General features: G+C 36.8%; 1 protein-coding gene across 5 annotated transcripts in view; it reads right to left on the reverse strand.

Moving 5' to 3' along the window:
• The window catches only part of LOC136838621 (DNA-directed DNA/RNA polymerase mu-like), a 166,132-nt gene that overhangs the window by 62,625 nt on the left and 88,723 nt on the right, over positions 1–14,784 (reverse strand). For all 5 annotated transcript variants that reach the window (XM_067103895.1, XM_067103894.1, XM_067103896.1 and 2 more), the window contains one exon: positions 6,797–6,915. In XM_067103895.1, the coding sequence (XP_066959996.1) occupies positions 6,797–6,915 (119 nt within the window). The remainder of the gene's footprint in view (positions 1–6,796; positions 6,916–14,784) is intronic.

Here is a 14,784-nt window from a genome sequence, read left to right on the forward strand (position 1 = left end):
AAACTGACAGGCTTTCTTATCACAAAAACACAGCAACTATGTATAACTTTTATTATTTCATATGGTACTGTCTTTGCAAATTTAAGTTGTTTCACTACAAACCTATTACGTATATAGACCATTTTATTTTTCAGAAACATCCCAACCATAAATTTCCAGAGCAAAAAGCCACTTGTAGTATGTGGGCATTGCATGGGCAAGATAGAACCATCAGTTACCAGAGTCAAAATGGCTTCTTTCTCTGCATGTGTGCACTAGAACACACTGTTCCCCAGACTGCACAGAGCTTTGTGAAGAACTAGCTTTACTAGTTTATATTCTCCCTATTTTATCACTTAATTTCAAGTTATCATTTTAGTTCATTCCATTTTATGTTGACTAGAGGTTTCAATCCATCATCTTTGTTTTGTAGTAGAATATACAATTACAAATGTAATTACATTGTCTTTATTGTCGCCACAGATCATCTTATGGTGATCAAGCTATTTAGGATTAGCTTATTTTCCGGGTTTTGGATGGTATTTGTAAGGAGCTAGTGAGTTTTGGATACTTTCCTCATTTATTGCTAATTCGGTTGTTAGTGCCCACTTGGTTTTTGTTAATGTTATTAGTTCTTACCTTAATCCACTCTTTCTTCTTGAGGTTTAGTGCTGGTCTTCCCGTACTTCAGTTAACCATTGTTGTTTTAATTATCACAATTGTGTTTTTCTAAATCATGCTGTGCAAGCTGTAGTAAACACCCCGTATTCGCGGGGGATGCATTCCAGACCCCCCAAGAATATTCAAAATCCACGAATATTTGCTAACCCCCCCCCAACTAAAAACACTTATAACTGCCTGTCTTGAAAGTTCAAATACCAAATGAATACTTAAAGTATCATCCTGTAAGAGACTGTCGCCCCGACGCCGTCTCTTCCAAACACGTGTGTTCGTCATCCATTGGAGGGGACAAGACAAGACAAGAGCATCTCGTTTTCTTTCTCTGAAGGAACAAAACTCCAACCATAAAATATTTCTGTCTGTTTCTCCTTAACCATTGTTGTCTTGATTTATGTACAATCACCACTGCTTGCATTGCCATGCAAGCATTCTAATCATGTACTCATAATGTTCCACCGAATCTTCTGTATCAAACTGTATGTATGTTTCTGTTTGTGAAGACGCCGAACGTCTCACCATTTCACATATATTATGCTACTGTATTCTATTCATTAATCTGTCTTGAATCTCATGCAATTGGCCATATGTAGAATTTCCTGGCCTTTCCATTGATATATGTTTTATCACTGAACATTTTTGATGTCTCTCACAATTGCCATCTGTTTGTCTGCCAACAAACACAGATGTCTGAAATCGTTACCCGTTTTCCCATCTGTGTGCAGATGCTACTTTACCGCCCGCACGGGCCAATAACATCTTCTAAGATTCTGTACATTCATTTACGGGCTGCTCTAGGAGCAAGAGCCCGTGCTGGCACAAGGCCAGCTAAATCTAAAACAACATGTACATTCATTCAGTAAGGAACTACCAATAAACCAGTCAACACCCAGCCAGTATGTCACTCAATCCCGTCCTTACAATCCTACATCAAATATACCCTAAATTATTATTCTATTACTGTATTAATCTTTGAACTTATATTATTAATATAATTTCAAAGTCATCTTAAACATTAGTACCCTTAAAAATATATACACATACGTACTTCTAAGACTTCCAGCCAAAGCAGAAAGAGTTACCACTTCGACTTATATTTAACAAGGCTGGCTGGAGAGATACGTTTGCTTTTTGTCTTCCAAAGGTGTAATACTTTTACTAAACATTTTTATAACACTATGAACACACACACAAACAGTATCTTTTCCAGAGAGAGAGAGAGAGAGAGAGAGAGAGAGAGAGAGAGAGAGAGAGAGAGAGAGAGAGAGAGAGAGAGAGAGAGAGAGAGAGAGAGAGAGAGAGAGAGAGAGAGAGAGAGAGAGAGAGAGATATTATCTTTTTAATCTCTGACAGCAACAAAAATTTATACATTTGGTTTTTGGCTTCCAAAGGTGTAATACCTTTACTACACATTTTTAAAACACTATGAACACACACACACAACAGTATCTTTTCCTGAGAGAGAGAGAGAGATCTTTGAGCTTCTGAGGGCAACACTCTTTCCTCTCCGGCCCATGTGTCAAACTGTCAAGTGAATTGACATTTACCCTCCCCCTCCTTTCTCGAGTCGAGAATAAAAAGACTGGGAATCACTACTTGTTTGTTTAAAATGTTAAAAAATTTACTAAAACATGCATTGAAAATATATCATATGTATTATTATTGTTATTTAATCTTAATATTTGAAAATTTGTACTTATTAGGTAATCGCTTATTTATCATACAAAAGAAACATACATACATATCACATTTCAGAAAACTTCTCTCACCTAAATAAGAGAGAGAGAGAGAGAGAGAGAGAGAGAGAGAGAGAGAGAGAGAGAGAGAGAGAGAGAGAGAGAGAGAGAGAGAGAGAGAGAGAGAATTATTATTTTTATTTAATGTTATTGAATCTTATTAAACTTAATATTAATACAGTATTTGAAAATTAGTATGTACCATAAATCATTACTTTATCATAAAATGTACCCTCTAAAAATGCTTATACAATCATCCTGAAACATATATCATTTTAATATAATTTCAATACTTTAATATAATTTTAATATTTCAATAGTATCAATTCTGAGCATCTATCTTCGCTTTAATGAGGTCAGCTCCGTCCTGAAAGGAGGAGAGAAAGCCAGTTTCTCTCTCTCTTTGAGTTAGGTATTATTTAATCTTAGAGTATTATTATTATTATTATTTGAAAATGAGTAAACTTTTATCATAAAAAAATGTATTTAGTCATGAAAATAACATCAATATACACTAGTTGGTGAATATTTCCCAACGAAAAAGTCCGCAACTGCCAAATTTTTCGCGAATAATTTATTGATACATTCCACAGAAAATCCCACGAATCAGCAAGTCCACAAATCGTGAGAACCCAATTTTTGTATCTGCTTTGCAAGAGCACAAGCTAGTCTTGTAAGGAACCTTCCAACTTTGTGTTCTACTTGTCACTGACAAGTGTGCTTGCCCAAACTCACCAGCCACTCCTATGCTAAAGACCTGAGCCACTTGCACATTGGGAAAAACTGTTGCCATGCTATTCTTCATAGTTTTCTCCAAATCGACCATTATACTTCTCTAGTAGAAACGTATACGTTGCCTCGGTCATATTTGGCAAAAGGTAATATAGACAAGGTATAACTCGACAACCTATAAAAGCATGTATGGTGTACAGTTGATAAAGCAAATTTGGTGTGATCCTTAATGTGCCATCCATGTACCAATCTTGAAATTGTTCTAGATATGAAATATTCTTTTCAGTACCAGACATTAAAATTCTTTCCTTTATCTGGTCAGAATCATAAAAGAAAAAGTTCTCATCACTTTTTGTGCACTTATTCTCTTGAGGGATAACATGGTTCTCAGTATTTTGTGGCACGGAAGAGAATTTTGGCTTCTTCACCTACGATGTCTAAGATTTTCTCTCAAATGGCTTACTGTTGGCAGGTTTGCTGCACACCTTCATTCACAGCCTCAACAGCTCACGAAATTATTTGTTGAGGAGTCTCCAGTGTATCTCTGGCTCTATTTTTCATTTCTTGGAGTGCTTTTAGATTTTCATTATATTTACATAAGAAAATACACCAGAAGAATGGTAGCCTAATTCTGGGGTAATGAGGTGAAAGCTAATGATGGGAATTTCCTGGTGGGGGTATATTGGATTTCCCGCTTCAAAGTTGTTGATAACAAAGCAGCGAAGGCTGCTGCGCACACGAAGGGATACAGTTCCACAGATGGGTAGTCGTATCCTGCAATCGAACACTAATGGTTATTTAACTGGGACTAACACTTTAATGAAGGAATGGGGGAATTGCATAGAAGATGCCTTAACTGAACTAGATTCCTGTGACTCAAACATCAAATGATTATGTTACTCTTCTCGTAAATGCTTTGCAAATTAAACAGCACAAAATATAAAGCAATACAGGTCTCGCTGTAATTATATCACACTATGACAGGAAAGGAACACACTTGGAGAATAGGGAACGTGGCTGACGAAAAACCTTACAACCTGGTACTTTACCTTTCTTTAGGAGCTGAAGTTCTCTTTTTATGAGGGCCAGCGAATTAATTCACATCAAAAGTTACTTTGGATACTACCCGCCACGTGTCCTGCACAGGTAAGTAAATGGAGCAAGGGATGGAGCGTTGTTTTCCGTGTCCGCGCCAGCAATTCTGAAAGTTAGCTTCTCTGTCTAGGATCCTTTATAGCTTCGGAAGTTACAGCTTTCTCTTCCTATATGGCGTTGTGATCATTCTGCCCACGTGGGAACTGCAGGCAGCATGGTTTCAAATTCAAAATGGAGGAACGCATGCAGTCAGCCCACCAGCTGGCCTGCCTTGGACAACGATTAGCTCTGGTTGGGTCCGTACCTGGGATTAGGGATTTCCGACAGCACTTTGGACAAGAAAAGGGGTTTAAAGGGGTTTCCCACCCCAAAAAGGCAGTAGTGAGAAGTTTTAGGGGGGAATTTCTTACAGTGAATCATACTAAATTTACCTTATTTAATTACTTAGTCCTTTTACTTTAAATTATTGCAGGAAAAGGTGGCATACGAGGGAATATTCTTAATAATCCTATATAATAGTTAGTTTCCTAGGCAGTTTAGTCGTTTTATTTGTTGTCTGAAATTAGTGTAAAAACACAATACTACATCTGGTGGGGGGATTTCTTCCTTCAGGGGATTATTGATGGGGGGATATTTTCCATGGGGGATTTTTTCCTCTCACCGTCAGGTACACTACGTGGTAAATATTCCAGTAAATAGTAGTAGCAATACAGGTAGAAGTGACTACTATTGTTATGCATGTGGAAAACCTGGTCATAATTCTAGGTTTTGTAAGAATAAAAGGGCATTCAGTAGTACCGAACTTCCAAGTTAACTCGTTTCTGATGTAATAAGAAAGGGCATTTATCAAGGAATTGTGTAGAAGGGAAAAGTGTAAAGAAACCACTGTCTCTAGTTAATACTCTTTCGTCAAGTATGAATAACATTATGAAAGAAACTGGGAAATTTTATGGAGAGTTTTTGTCTGAAGGTGGTTTCTTCTCTTGGAGGGGATTCAAGAGTTCCGAGTTAACTTGTTTCCGATGTAATAAGAAAGGGCATTTATCAAGGAATTGTGTATAAGGGAAAAGTGTTAAGAAACTGATGTCTCTAGTTAATACTCTTTCGTCAAACTAGGAAATTTTATGGAGAGTTTTTGTCTGAAGGTGGTTTCTTCTCTTGGGACACAGGAGCAGCTGTTTCCCTCATTAGGAGAAAGAGTGTGCCAATGAAGGCAGTAATCAGTATGAAAGAACAAGTTATGTTAGGTGTTTTCCAGAACACTTATGTCGTTTGTCACTTGTTGGAGGTGAACTTAATAAGTTGGGGAGTGTCGGGAGAAGTAAAACTAGCAGCTGTAGACAATTTGCCCGTTCATGGCATTGACATTATTGTCGGTAATGATTTAGCTACATCCAAGTGTGTGAAGCCTATTTTGAGAGACATTCCAGTGCCTGAAATGGTAGTAACTAGGTCAGGTTTAGGTACAGATATAGACTACACTCATGGTTTGTTCATGGATTTGAATGAGCATGAGTTCGTGGATCTGAACGAGTGTTTGTGGCTAGATTACATCCATGCTGAGAGCCCAGTTAAAATCTCTGTTGAAACAGTTCTACATTTTCTTACATACCTTTTAGAAGACAAGCACGTCGCTATTACAATAATCATGGAATACAAGGCAGCATTGTTGGAAGCCCTATTTTATGGTTTTGGAATTTATTCTAATATAGAAAGTGTTACTTTTCTTCTCTGGTATTCTGCATTGCACGGACTAGCTCTTGCAAGGCTTCCCATTACCTGGACCCCAAATAAGATGTCACCCTTCAATTCAATGGGCCCAAGACAATTCAATTCATAAGCTCCAAAAGGTGGTCTTCTTAACTGCTTTGGCATCTGGAGCTTGGATTAGTGAACTGGGCTCTCTTAGACAGGGACAACGTTACATCACTCGTGCATCTAGCAATCATTTGATATTGTCTCTGGGTCCGTCATTCCTGGCCAAAAATGAGAACCCTTTAAAGAGAAATTCCCTGTTCTGATAAGGGAACTCGGTATTTTTGATAAAACATTATGCCTGGTTCAAGCACTCAAGGTGTACTTAGATGTCACTGCAAACACCCCAGATGGTCAGCTTTTCCTACACTCCAGCACAAACAAACCAGTCTCTCTCAACACAGGATGAGAATTATTTTAATGTCCCTCATTAAAAAGGCAGACCGTCACTCCTTTCCTAAGTCGCAAGACATCTGGAAGGTAAGAATATACAGTGGACCCCCACTTTTATGCGCTTCACTTTTTCATGCTTCACTTGGTCATGGATTTTTGTAAAAAATATCTTTCAATTTTATGCAGGAACTTTCACCAATTCAAGAACTTTTTCACAGAGCAATATTCACTAATTACAGTATTTTAATTTTGTTTTCATGACTAAATACATTTTTATGATAAATTATCTACTGATTTTAAAATATTAATATTAATGCACACAACCTTGCAGGGCCATGCATGTATGGATATTCTTGTTTTACCTTGTTCCCTACAACATATAATATAAAAAAATCAGATGTTAATCCAAGTGAAAATAAAATACTGACCACTAGGATTTCCTTGCATAGCAGGTGTGTATGTTTCCAGTACACTCTTTTTCCTTGATGCTAACCACAGCATGTATCCAGGCAACAAGAAATTCTCTTCAGAAACCAATGATTTCTGCCTGTAAGAAATATCAAGAGCAGGCTAAAAACAATTTTCTCAAGACAATCACAGGAAACATACAATAACTACAGTATTAGGAACTTCAGTAGGTATTCTATTCAAAACTCTCATTTAGCTAAGCATATACATGTTCGGCACAAAGTAAAGGGATAAACATTAATTTGCGCATAACAATTCCAGTCTCAAAGAGTATTTCTTAAATTTTGGCATTATTTACATTCAATTCTCAACAAAGTTTTAACAAAAGATGTCTAAATAGAGTAAGAGGCAAATGGGAGCGTAACCCTGTCATCAACATTTGAGAAAAACAAACCAAGGTCTCATGGAAAAAATATCACATCTTACAATTGATTGGTAATGATCCTAACATATAAACCTGCAGTTATTTACATAAGAGATTACTTCAAGTGTGAGCTGGAAATGATCATTCATACCTAATGAAAAGGCAGGTTATCCTTCTGACAGGCGGGAAAAGCCACAACCGCCTGTCAGTCTGCACTCCACTTTGCCTTCTGGCTCAGGATTCAAGGGGGGTGGCTGAGGTGGGTCATGTTTGTAAAGAACTTCAAGTTTGTATGTTCGGAAAAATACAAATTTTACTTTTAAATCTGATATTTCTTCCTACATATCTGCAAACCCTTATTCTTTACATAGAAGATTTACCCACTGGCAGAAGGTAGCATGGGTACTCTCTGAATCGACTGGTAAATTTTCTTGGCCTGGGAATGTCATCTCCCTGGCCCATATGGGAGTAGAGGAAGAATGACCCTGCACCTGTAATCTGCTGGGCATATGGGATGTTGCAGCTGCTAGACTTCTGGGCCCTTAAGTAATGGATTTGTAATACAATTACTTAAAAGGCTAAAAGAACCTCATATCATATGGTATCAGAGACAGTAAAACAGGCTTATGTACATCAGTGGGCTTGTTTCACTGCCTATTCCTCTCTTCCTCCTCCTGGCACATATGCACGCGCACAATAATACATTTACTCACGTTTCTACACATATGGTACCTACACTAAAAAAATAAAATAAAACATTAAAAAATAAAAACAAAAAAAATTTAAAAATTAAATTCAGAATAAGTTAACCCTTAAATTTTTGAAAGAAGCCTCTATTTTTAAAAAACGTCTCCGTATGCGGTGGCATTCGGAGTTAGCCCAGTTATTTTTCAAGAAAAAAAGTTTTTTCAAAAAATCACAGCAACGCTTAGTTTTTAAGATTAAGAGTTCATTTTTGGCTCCTTTTTTTGTCATTGCCTGAAGTTTAGTATGCAACCATCAGAAATGAAAAAAAAAATATCATTATCATATATAAATATTGAAAATATGACAGTGCAAAAAAATTTTCATATATAATTTTATACAAATCGCGCTGTGAGCAAGACGGTTAAAGCTAACGGGTTATTTTTTTTCTTTGTATTGTACACTAAATTGCGATGATTTTGGTATATAATGAATTGTAAAATGATCAAAGCAAGACAGAGAAAATATTGTCACAAAATGATGCATGAATTGTAACGCATGGATGTAAAAAATGTTTTTTCAAAATTCACCATAAATCGAAATATTGTGCTAGAGACTTCCCGTTTGTTGAAAAATGAAGCTAAGTGATTGAATATTACTAGACTGTAAGTGTTTTAGCTTACAATTGCAGTTTTCGACCATTTTGGTTGAGTTAAATTTGACCGAAAGTAGAATTTTTTCTGTTTATCGTGATTTATATGAAAATATTTCAAAACTGATAAAAGCTACAACCATGAGTTATTTTCTGTTGTATTGTACATGAAATTGCGCACATTTTCATATATAAAACTTTATGTAACGACTAATATAAAACGGTGCAAACATTACGACAACGTGATTTAAAGAATTTCTGAGATGTTCGGGTCGAGTTACCATTGTGGACGTAAGGAAAATGTTTTTTTTTAAAATTCACCATAAATCGAAATATTGTGCTAGAGACTTCCAATTTATTGCAAAATGAAGTTAAATGATTGAATATTACTAGAATGTAAGAGTTTTAGTTTTAGCCTACAATTGCGTTTTTTCGACCATTTCGGTCGAGTTCAAGTTGACGAAGGTTGAAATTTTGGCAGTTATCATGATTTATGTGAAAATATTTCAAAACTGATAAAAGCTATAACCATGAGCTATTTTCTGTTGTATTCTACATGAAATTGCGCACATTTTCATATATAAAAGTTTATGTAACGACTAATGTAAAACGATGCAAACATTACGACAACGTGACTTCCCGTTTGTTGAAAGAATTTCTGAGATGTTCGGCCGAGTTACCGCACGCAGACGTAAGGAAAAAAGTTTTTTTTCAGAAATTCACCATAAATCAAAATATTGCGCTACAGACTTCCAGTTTGTTGTAAAATGAAGGTACATGATTGAATATTACTAGAATGTAAGAGTTTCAGCTTATAATTGCAATTTTTTTTTACATTTTGGTCGAGTTAAAGTTGACCGAAGGTTGAAATTTTGGCAGTTATCGTGATTTATATGAAAATATTTCAAAACTGATAAAAGCTACAACCATGAGTTATTTTCTGTTGTATTCTACATGAAATTGCACACATTTCCATATATAAAACTTTATGTAACGACTAATATAAAACAGTGCAAACATTACGACAACGTGACAAAAGAATTTCTGGCGCGGACGTAAGGAAAAAGTTTTTTTCAAAAATTCACCATAAATCGAAATATTGTGCTAGAGACTTCCAATTTCTTGCAAAATGAAGGTAAATGATTGAATATTACTAGAATGTAAGAGTTTTAGCTTACAATTGCATTTTTTGACCATTTCGGTCGAGTCAAAGTTGACCGAAGGTTGAAATTTTGGCAGTTATCGTGGTTTATATGAAAATATTTCCAAACTGACAAAAGCAACAACCATGGGTTGTATGTTGCTGTATTTTACATGAAATTGCGCACATTTTCATATATAAAACTTTATGTAACGGCTAATATAAAACAGTGCAAAACTTACGACAAAATGACGAAAGAATTTCTGAAATTTTCGGCCGAGTTACCCTGGCGTAAGGAAAAAGTTTTCAATCAAAAAAAATTCACCATAAATCGAAATATTGTGCTAGAGACTTCCAATTTGTTGCAAAATGAAGGTAAATGATTGAATATTACTAGAATGTAAGAGTTTTAGCTTACAATTGCATTTTTCTACCATTTCGGTCGAGTCAAAGTTGACCAAAGGTTGAAATTTTTTGTAGTCGACGTACGGTACGTCCACTCGGCACCCAACAGACAATTTTAGTCAACGTATGATATGTCCAGTCGGCGTTTAAGGGTTAAGTGGTTAAGTAACATTTTAAAGATTTTTTTGTTTTTTTAAATTCAATAAATGACCTAAGGGTTTTCATATTTTCATCAGCTACTTATATATTTTATCAACTAAATTACAACTCCTCATTAACATCAAATCGGAACAACTGAAAATGCAAAAGATTCTGACAAAATTTCCTTCATAGATTTATTTCCAAAAGTTGACATTCGCTGCTGGTCATACTTTGGACACTTACAGTCTGACTGTTATCACCTTGCATTCTGAGCACTCGGGAGCAGAGCCAAGTGGGCTGCTCATTAAGTGTCCATGTGTCAGACGAGTATGGCCTATTCAGAGACGTATCAGAATTACTTGCGCATAACAACATAATATGTAACAACTACAATTATTTTTAAAAAATGCTTCATGAAGTATTTTTTAAAAATAATTTTTATCCTTCTGACCTCATTAACAAAAGTGATAAAAAGTTTTTTAACAATATTTATCGTCCCATTTTATTATGCCCTCAAGTTCCAAAAAAATTAATGTGTTTTTCATTGCCGTACATAAAAAAATGTAGCTATAACATGAACTTACAATAGCCCTAAGCATCTTTACCATTTTCCTAATTTCAAGTTTGTGTTCAAAACCCCTTTAACAATAGGCAGGCTTTTCACATTCAAAGAGTATACTTGTCCAAAATGTAATTTTGAAAATTACATCGGATCTACCAAACACTCGCTGAAAGTCTGCACCGATTCCCATAGAGGTGTCAGTTACTGCACTGGCTGCTTTTTGAAAACAAACAAATTTTCGAATAAGGAACCATTCAAACTCATTTAAAACTGACATAATGTACAATAATTTCAAAATACTGTCAAACTACCGACAGTCTTTCGCTCCTTTTAGAATCTGTCTACATCAAAAAATTGTTGCCTTCCTTAAACAACGAAACCACTTCCACACTATTACACATTGCCTAACTGCCTATTACTCACACAACTCTTTCCCCCCCCCAAAAGTTCTGCATATGCTGAAACAGAAGCAGGGTCTTGTTTGAACTCCTCCTCATCCTCGGACGAGGCTGGAGGCAGGGATAAGTCATGAGCAGACTTAGAGGCGGGAGCTTTCTTGAGGAAGCTCATGATTTCAGATAACTGTTGCCTGATGGGCACCAATGAAGGCTCATCTTGATCTATGGTGGGCGCTTAGCGCTAAAGGGAGGTAGACAGGTGATGAAGAGTTTGGCTCCAGGCTCGTGGTCGGTGGCCCTGGGCGCTGGGTCAGTGGCTCCAGGAGCTGGTCGTGGTCAGTGGCTCCAGGAGCTTGGTCATTGGTGCCAGGCGCTCGGAAGCTGGCGCTGGGCACACTGGAGCTGGCACTGGGCTCTCGGGGGTTGGTACTGAGCGCTTGGAGTGGTGCTTCGGGTGCTTAAGATCCAAAAGAGGGCACTTGACAAAAAGGCGATCAGGGGAGAAAGTTTCTGGCAAATCCTATGGATGAGTTGGAAATAGGACAGAGGCAAAGACTGAGGGATCCACAGCGTAGTTGCAGGAAGGCTGTGGGCTGGCTAAAATCTCCTTGTACCGCTTAACAGGCAGTGGTGAAGACTAACTGGTGTCAAACACGTGCTTCTTCAATGGCCGGGACGAATCGAGGAAGCGCCTGTGATTGGAATCGGATTCCAAACTAGAAGACAAATGACGCATATCCAAGACATGCCTTTCTAACGGCCATCTTTCGAAACCTGCGATTTTGCAAAAGGCTCAACTGAGGGGGCGACTACCTGTGGGCAAACCCCACCAGCCTCCTTTAGACCTCCAGTATGTCTTCTCCCAGGGTTAAGGGAGGAGGACAGTGACCTTCATCTAGGAGAGCCGGCGGGACGAGCAGCCACCTCCTCCACCTGCACTTCACTAGACACTTTGTCCATCAGGACTTTCAGGGATGCCCCTATCTCAGACACAGAATGCACTAACAGGTTTAACCTCTTATCAAACCTGGATTCAAGTTTGGCAATGGCATCGGGGTCAGAAGCATGGGAGCTAGGCATGGGAGTACAGTAAACCCCCCGTATTCGTAGGAGATGAGTACCACACCCACCCGCAAATAGCTAAAACCCGCGAATACTTAGAACCCCTCTAAAAACACTTAGAATTGCCTATTTTGATAGTTCAAACACAAAAGAAAACTAAAAATGCTTATCCTGTACAGGTATTATCCTACTTACGATGGGGTTAGGTTCCAAAAAACCCCATCATTTGTTGGAAAAAATGAATCTTAAATATAGCCTAGCCTACACTAGGGTATTCAGTACCATGTATACATATATGGTAGCCTAGCCTACACTATAAAGTATACTCTATACATACGTGGTATAGTAATTATTAATATCAACTAATTCTGGAGGTTCATGTATAGGCGTGACTTATAATAATTCAATACAAAGAGAAATTGAATAAAAAACAGGAATTAGCTTAGCATACACTATGGTATATCGTATATATATATATGGTAGCCTAGCCTACATTATACTATACTCTATATTCACATATTGTATTACACAAACATCAGCATAACGAATATGCAACTATTCCATGGATCTTTTAAAATGTTTTGCCTTAATTCACTGTATCCAATATTGTATATATTCTTATATTGCTTTTGTATTATAAACTGCGATCATAGCGATCAATGTTTTGGTTTGGATATTGATCAAGCGTTAAGTTTATTTCACCTTATATAACTCAGTTCAGAGAGCTTTTCTTGCTTCTAGTTAGCGTAAATGACTCTCTAGATACTGTACTTTATTTATATGGGGCAAAGTTATTTTTCGCTATATGAAGTATTTTTAAGTCGAAATATAACTTGAATACGTCTCGTTGTGAAATTAATTTAGCTATTTTTTTCGTTAATAGACGACGTTGGCCATTTGGGGGCATTTGTTTCGTGTAAAAAATCAAGATTCCGTTCGCTATTCACTTGATTTCATCATAATACAAGCTTTACATATTTATCGTTTGTCGGCGTAAAAATAGCAGTAATGTGTTCTTTCATGCCCCGTAGTTTTGATTAAAATACTTTCTCTCCAATTTTAATTACGGTTGAGTTTCATCCATGTTGCCGATGCACAATAATTTATAGTCATTAGCAGTTTGAACATTGTTTTCTCAGCTTCAGCTACAACTTGCAGCTTACATTTAGCAGTATAGTTCCTTGCCGATCTTTTATCCATACCAAATAAGGGTATAATGTAATAAATATCAGTCCTATTCTACTTAACTTCAATTGTGCTATAACTATGGTAATTGTTTATTACCGTACGATGGTTGAAATACAAACAAAAAGGCTATTGTTATCCAATTCTGTGATAAGCAAAACAACAGTTTCTTGTTCGGAGGTTTATGGCTATATGCATTTACACGAGTATAACGTTACTAACAATACTTTTATCATTCTCTTTTATCTTTTTAACTAGAAGATGGGATAAAGAGATGGAGGAAAAGAAGGGGGTCTATTGTAATTTGGTCTCTCTCACTGCCTGATTGTACGCTGCTGCCTGCGCCCACGGGAAATTTAAAAAACAGGTTTTGACGTAGGAAAAACCTATTTTTGGTAGTCGCTGTTGAGTCCTCAAAGGAGTTACCTTCCATGGTCTACCAGAGCGCCATGGTGACCAAACTAATGTCAAAGAATTCTCTTCTAATTTAGTTGGTCTTTTGGCCAGGTATTGTGTCATAATGATTAACATTATAACACATGATGGAGTATATAATGGACTCAAAGATAAGAGGGCACTTTCCCTTATCTTCAGCGAAGCTGAACCCAGTTTTTCTGTCAATTAACCTGCAAGAAAGAGAAGTGACTATTGCGCATGCACATCCGCCCTCTTGTTTACAACCGGGCCGTTAGAAGACCAAGGATCCATTACCTCTGTTTGGTCCAAAGCGAACGGTTCACGTCGTTACCAGTGCTCCGAAAAAATTAGACTTTTTTCTCCGTTTTAGTATCGAGGATTATGGAAATATCAAAATTAGCAAGATAAGTGCTCAATATTAACAAAACAGTTGAAAGTTTTAGTTTTAAAACTTTTAGAATTTATATAATTTGTGTATTAAAGCCGGAACCCGGCTCGTTGATCGCTAGCCTACCTAGCCTCGTAAAGCGTTGACTGTTACCTAGTTTTGTAAAACGAAAATCTAAAAGAAATGTTCCACAACTTACTATTAATATGGAAAATCCTTTCAGATTATACGATGTCTACAATAATCTAGGCAGTAAGTGAGAATAATTCAGACTAGATTAATAGTGGATGTTGTCTGTAGGCTATGTACATCCTTGGATTACGTATCCTAAGTGGCCAAGCTTAGAACACGAACCCTAGGATTAGAAAATAACAATATCTGGGCAAAGTAAATCGATAGCCTAACAATGAGGCTACATATTAGTATAAATTTTTTCCCTTTTATAGGACGAAACAGCGACTACGCTATCAAAAATATTTTCTAAAAATGTTGTCGTATCAGTATTAATTGATTACCCCATTGCAAAATCGAATTATTGTAAGGAGAATT

Source organism: Macrobrachium rosenbergii, chromosome 5 (assembly GCF_040412425.1).
Source record: "Macrobrachium rosenbergii isolate ZJJX-2024 chromosome 5, ASM4041242v1, whole genome shotgun sequence".
Classification (NCBI taxonomy): Eukaryota; Metazoa; Arthropoda; class Malacostraca; order Decapoda; family Palaemonidae; genus Macrobrachium; species Macrobrachium rosenbergii.